Source organism: Nuphar pumila, chromosome 9 (assembly GCF_984573655.1).
Source record: "Nuphar pumila chromosome 9, dmNupPumi1.hap1.1, whole genome shotgun sequence".
Taxonomy (NCBI): domain Eukaryota; kingdom Viridiplantae; phylum Streptophyta; class Magnoliopsida; order Nymphaeales; family Nymphaeaceae; genus Nuphar; species Nuphar pumila.
The window spans coordinates 111767701-111779173 of NC_143257.1; the positions used below are offsets into that span (position 1 = coordinate 111767701).

At 34.7% G+C, this 11473-nt stretch overlaps 1 protein-coding gene across 1 annotated transcript in view; it reads left to right on the top strand.

Moving 5' to 3' along the window:
- LOC149828886 (Metallopeptidase M24 family protein) overlaps positions 1-11019 on the top strand; it is a 54330-nt gene extending 43311 nt beyond the window's left edge. The window contains exons 11-13 of the mRNA XM_090017780.1: positions 3217-3309; positions 8675-8755; positions 10763-11019. Of these exons, the coding sequence (XP_089873906.1) occupies positions 3217-3309; positions 8675-8755; positions 10763-10837 (249 nt within the window). The 3' untranslated portion in view covers positions 10838-11019. The remainder of the gene's footprint in view (positions 1-3216; positions 3310-8674; positions 8756-10762) is intronic.
- Positions 11020-11473: the final 454 nt, after the last annotated feature.

Genomic DNA, 11473 nt, shown 5'->3' on the forward strand with positions numbered 1-11473 from the left:
TTATTTTTCTTAATAGTAATCTTAATGAGAGTTTATATAAAATCTCATCCTGGACTAGGATTGACACATGAAAAGGTCCTTCGTCTATGTAAAACCCTGTATGGTCTGAAACAAGCCCCGAAGGCTTGGTATGACAGTTTTAGCAGTGTGATGGTTCAACTAGGTTTTAAGTCATGTTATTATTTACACTGCGTTGTTTGTTAAGTCTTCTGATGTAGGTATAGTCATTCTACTTCTCTATTTGGATGACATGATTATCACATGATGTTATAAAGATGGAGCTAGTCATAATCAAAGATGTCCTCAATCAAAATTTTGATATGATAAGTCTTGGTTTTCTTTATTATTTTCTTGGAATTGAAGTTGCATATTTACCTCACGGGTACTTTTTATCACAAACTAAATATGCAGTCGAGATAATAGAAAGATCGAGGCTTATTGGTGAAAAGAGAGTTGATACGCCAGAGATCATCAATGCAAAAATGAAGAAAAACGGTAGAGAACCTCTGAAAGATTCAATTCCATACAAACAAATGATTGAAGATTTAACTTATCTTTCTATTACTCGTCCTTATATTTTGCATGCTTAGTCAATTCCAACATTCCCCGATACAGTACACATGAGTGTTGTACTGATGATAGATATATTAGAAATACTATTAATCAAGGTTTATTTTTGTCATCTTTTTCATTAGAAGCTATTGCATATTTTGACTCTGATTGGGGAGATATAAATGATCGATGCGTAACCATTGGATTTTGTGTTTTTTTAGGTGACTCCTTGATATCATTTAAGTGCAAGAAACAACAAAATGTGTCTCTATCATCTACCGAAGCCGAGTATCGTGCCATGACCACTGCAACTTCATAGCTAGTGTGGTTGAGACAATTGCTAGAAGACAGGTGCCCATTTAGCGTAATCTTCAAGATTATGCAATGACAACAAAGGCGCCATTTATATTACAGGAAATCATACATTACATGAGCAAACCAAACATATCGAAATAGATTGCCACTATGTTAGAGAAGAATTCTTGAAGATGACCATTACATTGCCATATATACCATCTAAGTATCAACTAGCGGACTTCTTCACCAAAGCTCGTCCGTTTCAAAGATTCCACTTTTTCCTTGGCAAATTCTCGGTTGTCACATCATAAGTTTGAGGGAGGTGTTAAAATATGTTCATGTATATATATAGTAATATATATACATATTGTTATGTACATATTTTTATATTCATGTATATATATATATTCACATATATATAATTTTTTTTATCTTATAATAGGAAATACCCACTAGGGGTAATGTTTGTAATTTTACCATGTAATAGGGTCTGTCTTGTAGGTAATTATGTACATGTAATAGGCTCTACCCATTAAGGGTGGAATGATAATTTTGTACATGTAATAGGCTCTGCCTTTTAGGGCAAAACTGACATTTTTTGTCTTTTAGTCAATATAGTTGTTGGGAATCTTCAACAGCTATACTCAATCTTCTTTTAGTCAATATAGCATATTGGGAATCTCCAACAGATATTTTTCTAGTTGTTGGGGCCTTTCCTAACAGTTATATAGGTCTTCTTGGCCCTCTTGTTTGTATATAAAGAGGGACTTTTTGTCTCATTAAATGTTATGTTTTTTCTAATGCATTCCTCTCTCAATAATATATATATATATATATATATATATATATATATATATATATATATATATATATATATATATATATATATATATATATTAAGTGTGTTTTTGTTGGCACTTAGAGGCTTATGTGAGTGAACACATTTAATGTTATGTTTTTTCTAATGCATTCTGTGCATTCCTCTCTCAATAATATATATATATATATCTATGTCACACGGACTCGGCTAAGGAGGTGCCGCACCCGAGTCGACACGCCCCGACACGGGTGCGGACTCGGGTGCGGCTTCGGACTCGGCCCGGACTCGGTCAACGCCGAGTCGGACTCGGTCAACGAGTCCAGGCCGAGTCCGTCCACATTTTGGACTCGGTCAACTTTGACCGAGTCCAAAAATGTCCCTAAAAAACTAATTTTTTATATTTTTTATTTAAAAAAATATATATAAAAAAGGCACTGTGACTGTGCAGTCTTTGCAGTGTGCACAGTCACAGACTGTGCACAGTCTGTGACTGTGCACAGTGCACAGTCTTTGCAGTGTGCACTGTGCACAGTCTGTGACTGTGCACAGTGCTGTGCCTGTGCACAGTGCACAGTGCTGTGCCTGTGCACAGTGCACAGTCACAGTCTGTGACTGTGCACAGACACCTGTGGCATTTAAAAAATAAAATAAAATAAAATTATATATATATATATATATATATATATTTTTTGCCGAGTCCCCGTGTCCAAAAATTTTAAAATTGTGCCGCACCCGTGTCGCACCCGCACCCGCACCCGCACCCGCACCCGCACCCGCACCCGCACCCGCACCCGCACCCGCACCCGCACCCGCACCCGCACCCGCACCCGCACCCATGTGACATAGATATATATATATATATATATATATATATATATATATATATATATATATTTTAAGTGTGTTTTTGTTGGCACTTAGTGGCTTATGTGAGTGAACACATTTTGAGTGTGTTTTGTACCTCTTGTGTGAGGTTTGAGTGCTCTTTTTACTTCATTACATGGTATTAGTCCTATGATTTCTTTAAGTTGTGGCACTCATAATTGCTCCACTGTAGTGTTAGTTCTATTCTGATGGAGCTTGATAACCTAGATTGGCCTAACCATTTGGTAGCCATTGTCCAGGTTTTCCATTTTATGGAGGAAAAGTAGAAAAAGAAAAATGTTAAGAAAAGCTTCCAATAAAATGTATGAGGTGTTGACAACTATTTAGTTTCTATAGAAAGCTTACACCAATTCTAAGTCTGTACATTGTTTCTGTGTTATCACTTTATTGTCAGGAATGGAATGAGATTATCATTTGCCTAGTACATTTGATGGTTTTATCATTGTTAGTTTTTTCAGATGTGAGTGTTCACTTTTATTCTTTCATCAGTAGGTTTTCCTTTCTTTTCTGTTTTTTGGACAAGGCCTTCGCCTGTAACCTAATATAAGAACAAGGATTTTGATCGTGCATTTCTTAAATAAATAAATGACAAATATTTCTAAGTAGCTTAATCACAATATGATTCTTAATGTAATTTTCACACTGGAAAAATCTTCTTGCAGAACTTACTTTGTGTAAAGGAGGTGGAGACTCAGTATCGTTTTGGAGGGATTGAATATCTTGGTTTTGAGAGGCTCACGTTTGTTCCAATTCAGGTAGAATGGCTTACCGCTCAACTAAGTGGGCATTATTTAGTTGATAAAAGATGCATGCTTGAACTATATCTTCTTAATATTATTATCAAAAGTTTGGCTATGTTGAAACCTTAGTAGTTAAAATCCCGCCTAAGCCCCCCTATGTGGCCTAGGCTACCTAGGCACAAGCCTAACGCACCTAGGTGCCTAGGTAATACTCTAGGTAGGGAGGGGCACCAAGGTTGGTATTTAGTATTTGTTCTTTATAATGTTTAAAACATTATAATCATGTTTTGGTTGTGTATTGTGAAACATTTAAGTTTTCAGTTTTTTTCTTATATGTATTATTTATAATTTTTTATTTTAAATAGTTATATTATTTTATTGATTTTTAGGCAATGCAGATAGACAAATATGTGGTGCAGCTAAACAAATATTTGTTTAGATGGACTTGAATGTTAGAAATGCATTTATATTTTAATTTTGTTTGGTTTCATTCATGAATTATGTGTTTTTGTTGAGTTTCAGTTGTTTGGCTTCATAAATTATGTTGAATATGTATTTTCTATTATTTTTTTTCCTTTTCTCGTCTTAACTAGGCCGACTAGTCTTGCATGGGCACTGACTAGTCCTTTTGGGGGATTGATACCTAGGTGCTGACTAGCTTTTTTGACTACTTAGGTTGAAAATTGCTGTTAGCATTGGCTTGTATTGTTTCATCAGTTATGCAAATGTTTCCATGAAATTTTGACCATGATTATTCATGGTATGAATGTTAAATATCTCTTGGGAGTTTTTGGTTTTCAACTTTTCATAATTGGCTTGTTTCATATGACAACATTCGTATTTAATTTCAATTGTTTCACCTGGAATTATGTAAAAAGATTATGCTTTAAGCATCCTGATTGTCATTTTGCCCAGATTTCATGTTATCAAAAACTCCATGGGGGCTTGGAGGCTATCCCTTGTGTATATTTTTATTCTTCCTATGCTTGCTACAAGGATGGTGCTGTTAAATTATATTACCGAAATCTTGTAACCTTATATATTTTATATATATAAAGGATGATACATATACATATATGATATATATGTATATGTATCTATCCATTTATATATATATAATATATTTTTCATTATTTTAGTCATAGGGGTAGTTTAGTCATTTCCTCAATTTTACGCACATTCATTTTCGTGAATGTGATTGTATTTTTCTTTTCTTTCTTTTTTATTTTTACTTTTTATTTTTTTATTTTTACTAAAAGGTGTCTTGGGGGGCCCACTCAAATTATGATTTTTCCCTTGGGGTTGTTGGGCATGTTTTGCGAGCGTATGAGCTTTGTTTTTGACGAAATCACTTACATTTTTTTTCAAAATTTCGATGTGGTCGCAACTGTGAAATCTAAAATTACAAAATAGGTCATCAAAAACATCTATTTCATTCAATATTTATTTTTTAGCAAAATGCTTGAAAAAATTTTGAGTATTACAATTTCAGCTCTTGATTCATGGACATTATCATGACCAAACTCACAATCATAATCATCAATATCATTCTTTGAAATAAAATCAAATAGAAAAGAATACTCAGTTACTTCCTTAGATTTCTCACAATCAACGAAATTTTTATTTTCCAAAAAAGATACATTTCTTGAAACATACAATTTTTCATTTTTAAGGTCATAACATCAATAACCTTTTGTGTTGTATGCATATCCAAAGAAGGAACAAGGGATAACCTTAGGAGAAAACTTATCATTTTTTTTTGTTAAAACAAAACACTTGCATCCAAAAACTCTTAATATGAAGTAATTAGGAGTAAGTTTGAAAAGCTTTTCAACAAGGGGGATATTTTGTAATGATGAAAATGGCATTTTGTTTATAAGATATATAACGGTTAATGCGGCTTCGGCCCAAAAGACTTTTGGTACCTAGCTTGCAATAAGTAGAGTTCTTATAGTTTCAACAATATGTCTATGTTTTCTCTCAGCCAAATCATTTTGTTGTGGTGTGTGTGGGTAAGATCTTTGATGTGTAATGCCATGTAATCATCAATACACAACGGTTAATATGCATATTCACCTTTTGATATGATTGGTGTTGGACCCCAAACATTTGAATGGACTAACTCAAGTGGTCTAGTAGAAGCAAAAGTTCTTTTATAGAGGGTAATTTCTTATTTTTGCTGAGAATACAATCATTACAAGTAAAATTGTCAATATTATAAAATTTGTTCGAACTTGAAAAATATGAAATTTTGGATACATTTGGATGTCCTAATCTTTTGTGACACAAATCTAAATCTAATTTTGGACATTACAATAAGACGTATTCTTGAGGCCTCCTTCTCTATGGCCTTCCCCAATCAGCTTCTCTAACTGACGATCTTGCACCCAACAACTATTTAATGATGAGACATTACGTCCATGTTCTGATATTTGAGAGACAGATAAAAGATTTACATTTAGTTTAGGAATATATCTAATTTTTTAAATTAATTTTTTTTTAGAGTTTTCGAGATTTTCTTCAAAATTCCTCATTCCTTTGATTTCAAGAGATGTACCATTGACAGTGAAAACATTAGACATGCTTGAGTTAGTACAACATTCATATAGGATATCAAGGGTTGGAGTCATATGAAACGATGCACCGGAGTTTAGGAGCCAAAGAAACTTACCGGTTTCGGAATAAGATGAGATCGTGACTCCGGTTGAGAAAGATAATCTTCTAAAAAGAGGTTGAAGTGCCTCCCCCAATTGGGACATGCTTTCAACAGATGTATCTTGTGAGTTGCTCATTCTTTAGTCTTTTGAGGCGAACTAATCGTAGTCACCTTATTTTCCTCAACTTAGGACACAAGGGTTTTATGGATCCCGGTTCATGGCAATAGCGACAAATGACTTTCCTCTTATTATCATACTCATTGTCTTGTCTCCCAAAGTGAGGTGGTTTGTATCTGCGAGCATAGGTTCCTAACCTAGATACGGTCAAGACAAATTCATCATCATTTTTTGAGGTGTCTCTTCAACCTATTTCCTTTCATACTTATCTCCTCAATTGTATCAACAATAGAGAAAATCTTTCTTCTATGGAGAAGAGCCGACTCAGTGGCTTCAAACTCATGTCGCAACCCATTAATGAATTGGTAAAAATATTCTGCTTCTATTTGCTTTTGCCGGAGCTCAATATTCAAAGGGTAATGTCACTTTTGGTTCAAGTAGAGTCAGTTCTTCTCAAATTCGAATAAAGCATTATAGTATTCCCTTGAGTCATGGTTCTAATCTTATCTTGTGAATTGCACACATATGCAATATCTTTGAGTGAACACATATTTTTAAGGTAGACCCAAGCGTCATTGGCATGCTCAAACCTCGCTAGGCTAGAACATTTTTTAATGTTTATGATATTGATAAGCCAATACATTATTTTATGTGTCCCATTCTTCATTCCTTCCACTTTTTCTCATAATCGGTTATGGCCTTAGTCCTCTCATCTCCTTGGAGTGCCACATTCTTCCCATTCTTGACTTGGTAAGGAGTTTAGGTTCTGGATCAGATCCATCCACTAATCCCCACAAGCTCTTGCCTCAAATATGGGTCTTCATGATAGAAGACCACATTACATAGTTAGTGTCATTGAGCTTGATGGGCACACTGTTTATGCTCTTGTCCTCCATTAATGATTACAAAGAGAGAGAGAGAGAGAGAGAGAGAGAGAGAGAGAGAGAGAGAGAGAGAGAGAGAGAGAGAGAGAGATGCTTACATGGAGGAGGAACATGCAAATGAACACTTGAGGAGCGATCCACGAGCACACGGACAACGAGATTGCCAACTTCAAATATCAAGAGCATTATGTCTCTGATACCATGTAAAGAGAGTAGAACCACTACACAAGAGAAAATGCCCACCAAAGTATCCAAATGGACAAACACAAACAGCCACTATGGGCACACTCACAAAGGCCACTAAGGGCAGACACCAAGAGAGCTCACAATATATAAAAATATTGTTTTATTAACTTCACAAGATGTATGCAAGATGCATACTTACAATGGGGATAACACCCCTTATTTATACACACAAGAGAGAGCTAGTCTAGCTGTTAGACTAGTCTAATGGCTAGTCAACACTTGTTGACTACAATAAAAAGAAAAAAATAAATAAAAGAATAAAAATTAATAATATACATATATATTTATATATACATACATGAATATGTATACATATAGATAAATACATATATAGTATCATATACAATGTGTACATTTTAACAAAGCTATGTCACATGGATATGGCTGCAGGTTCGGGTACAGTCAAAATGGCCTGCCCGTGTGACACTTCCCTGAAGTCAATGCTACGCTGTCAGGTTCTTAGTGTTACACACTTATGTCTCATGGAAAGGGCTGCAGATATGGGGATACCACCATTTTTATGAAATTTCCAATATGACTTATATAAAAAGGCAGTCAAAATGGAGTATCCGTGTGACATAGTTGCACACATAATTTAGCCCTTTCAAATAGTTTATAGCTTGTTTTTGTTCCTTTTAATGATTATAGTGGTGTATAATGCATTTACAGTTTCTGTTGTTGCAAATATAGCATAACCAGATCGTGATGCCTTGTCATAATAATTCTTGAATACTTCCCATTTGAGTCAAGGGATTCTTCCTGCCTCGTTGGTTTATTTGAAGACTTGAGATTTGTAGATTCCAATGGTTCTTATCCATCCACTGTGGAAGTTTTTGTGGCATTCATGTATAAATACCTCAGTGTGATCTGCTGTGTTCTTCTCTCGACAGTGTAATTTGGGCCTTCTATTAGGCTTTAATCAAGTTTCTTGAAGTTGTTACTTTTTTATGTTTTTTGTTTGTTTTAATTTTAATTGGAAACATAACTATTTAACAAAAGCGTGTAAACTTAGAAGTTATAACTATGCAAGGGTTCTTTTAGTCCACCTAAATTCTTCAATTGATTTTCTTATAGTTGGGGGTCTCGTTAGCTTGTTTATTCAGTAAAATGTAACTACTGATTCTTTCTGTTGCACTTAATATGCTGCAACATTTGATTTTACAGAATTTCTCAAAACATATTATAGTACCTAAAACTCTGCACCCTCAACATTTTCTAATGCCTGATTAATTTCATAGAGTTCATTATGTCCTATGTTTGTGATTTGAAGTAATTCTTGAGAAATCATTTGATACCATCGACTTTGCATTTTCTGACTCTTCTGTATTCTTTCATATGCTAGATACTGAACTATGATAGTTTATAGATCTATTCTTGAACTTTTGTTATATAAGCTGAGATTGCAACTTATGGCTTTTTGCTAATAGATTGTTTATGCACAAAAGTTTGATTCCTTTGTTGAATTGTATCATGTAGGGAAAATTAGTGGAACTGTCCTTACTTTCATCATCCGAGATAAAATGGTTCAATGATTACCATTCAGAAGTCTGGGACAAGGTCAGTTTAGCAATTTTTATGAATAGATGAAAAGGGATTTTTTTAATTTAGCTTTTACTTTGCTCATTTCATCCTCCAACTGCCCCATTCCTCCCCTCCCCATCCCCTCCCCCCCAACCACCCATTATTTCATGGCATCTTTCTACATGGTTTTGAAGTTAAAAGAAAAAAAATGGAAGTAGAGAAATAAAGGAAGTGATTAATCTCTTTTCTGTAAATAATGTGATGTAATTGATAGCCAGAATGTCAAATTATAGCTTTTGTAACTGTACAATTTCTATTATCTTGAAGTCGAGGAGTAATTTAAGACTACTAAGTGTTTCCTAAGGACAAATATTGTAACAAGACATGTATATGCAATTGGATTATGGAGAAAAAATGCAGGGAGATACAAAGAAAACTCGATAAGTGACTGACATGCCAGCGTATGAAAACAACTGTGAAACACCAAAAATAAATTGCATTTGTTTTCATATCAGAATGAGATGAACTAACATATTGTTTAGCAAGAAGAAACAAGAAGTGGGAACAGCAATAACATATCATTTTTTTTTTCTGATGACCAAATGCTTGAAAAGGAGTGTCACAAATATTTATCTGGCATACTTAAGGATGTGACCTGAAACCTTAATGTGTTACGCTTTGCTTATTAGTGTCCTAACTATGAAAGTTGCATCTATATCCAGCAGATCCTAAGAGCTACTGAGTATATTATGATCTTGTGTTATTGGTGGATTCACATCGGAAGGTTGTGGAAAAACCCTTAAAATTGGATTTAGCTGGATCCAACCCAACCAGCCGTGTCTCTTACCTGTACGACATGGGTACCCTGCCCTTCTCCATGTACCCATGTTGTATAGCTGTTACCTTATGAGACCATGGTGAAAAATATATTTCACCAAACCCATTAACATGGTTAACCAGGTTGAATCGGCTGAAGCTAAAGTTGACCTAGTGAGTCCTTGCTGTCATTACATTGGAACTTTTTTCTTTTTCATAGTTCTCTTATGACTATTTGCTCTTGAGTGCCTCGGTAATGCAGTTGGCGGTGAAAACCTGTATGTAAAAGCAGTTCTTTCATAGCTGAATGCTGCCAATCTTTCACACCATATCTACTTGCTCAAATCTTGGAAGATAGCTGCAAGTAGTTGAAGAAATTGGTTCTAGCATCATTGTGCCTCAAATTGTTTAACCACCATGTCAAACAGACAGAAGCTTTTGGTTTGATGGATATTCATCAAATGGGTCTGAATATGACTCTTATCTTGCTTCAGTTCCAAGAACGTTTGTTTACGGTTAAATCATTGTTGATTAAGGTTCAATTCAATGTAGTAGTAAGAAATTTTTTCATTAATAACAGAATGTCACTGTTGTAATTCCACAATGACTTCTCACAGGCATATGTTTTGGCTATTAGTTTGTGACATGGGCCATTTTCAACTAAATCAAAATGTGGCTGTCTCCTGATCCAAATGCTTTGCATCTTGAACTGGCAGAAATATGATTATATTGTGTTCTCTAAGGTATCAAATTATATGTGGAATAGCTGAAGTAAAAGACTTCTCTTAGTTTCCATAATGCACAGGTCAAGTGCTGATAGTCACTGTGCAATGCATGAAACTTCCATGATTTCCATGCAGTTCATAACCTTAGCCAATTGTTGGGAGATCCCAACATTTTGAAAAGGTTTAGGTGCCCTTGTGTCATGTCCTAGTAAGAGAGAGCATTATGTGTATTTTCATTGGTTTATTATTCTAATTATTGTTAACATTGATACATATTTTTTTTATTGTTTACATTTTGGTTGTTCTCCTCTTGAAATCCTGTCTGCTTAGAAAGAATTTCCCTCCATGTTGGCTTCAATGTTCAATTTTGGTGTTTTATCTTCAGTGCCATCAATCTAGTAACTGCAACCATTTAAAAGAATCAGACATACCATCTTTTGAATCTAAAGGGCCTCATATTTGTATCTGAAGAATGAGCATAGATAACCGTCTGATTTTACAGGTCTCTCCATTACTGGATGGATCTGCTCGTGAGTGGCTTTGGAAAAACACACGACCACTTACAAGACCGTCATGATGCCCTTGTATCCCTTCCTGGGATCATTCATTTGAAATACGGTACAAATTGCCATCTTCCCTAGCCTGGTGAATGCATGTAATTTTGTTAGATATGTAACTTGAGACATTTATGTAGTTTAATATTCAAATTATTTTGAAATGGCATAAGGGCTGTTGCTTCTCTTGGAATTGTAAAACAAATTATCTGTTCTCCGAAGTCAGCCTTATCTGCGTGTTGTTGGTTCCATATTTGCTAGCTTGTACAGGTAGAAAGTTTTTTCACAGACAAAGTGAGATTCTATCTAGCTCAGAGCATGGTTTTACTTTCCTTAAGGTGGCATTTGAGGCAGGGATATACATAAACCTTATTTTGTACCATTTTGAGGATATTAACGGCTAGTTAAGCCTCTCTCTCTCTCTCTCTCTCTCTATATATATATATATATATATATATATATATATATATATGCAACGTCTGTGGTATATATATATATATATATGCAACGTCTGTGGTGATGGATAAAACAAGTAACTGCTAGACGGTTTTTATCTGCACTTTTCTCCATCTATTTAATGGGAGCTGCATAGAACATGAAGCTCTTGAAATCCAATAATTTGTAGCTTTTGTTTAATGTGGGCACCCATTAAGTACGAC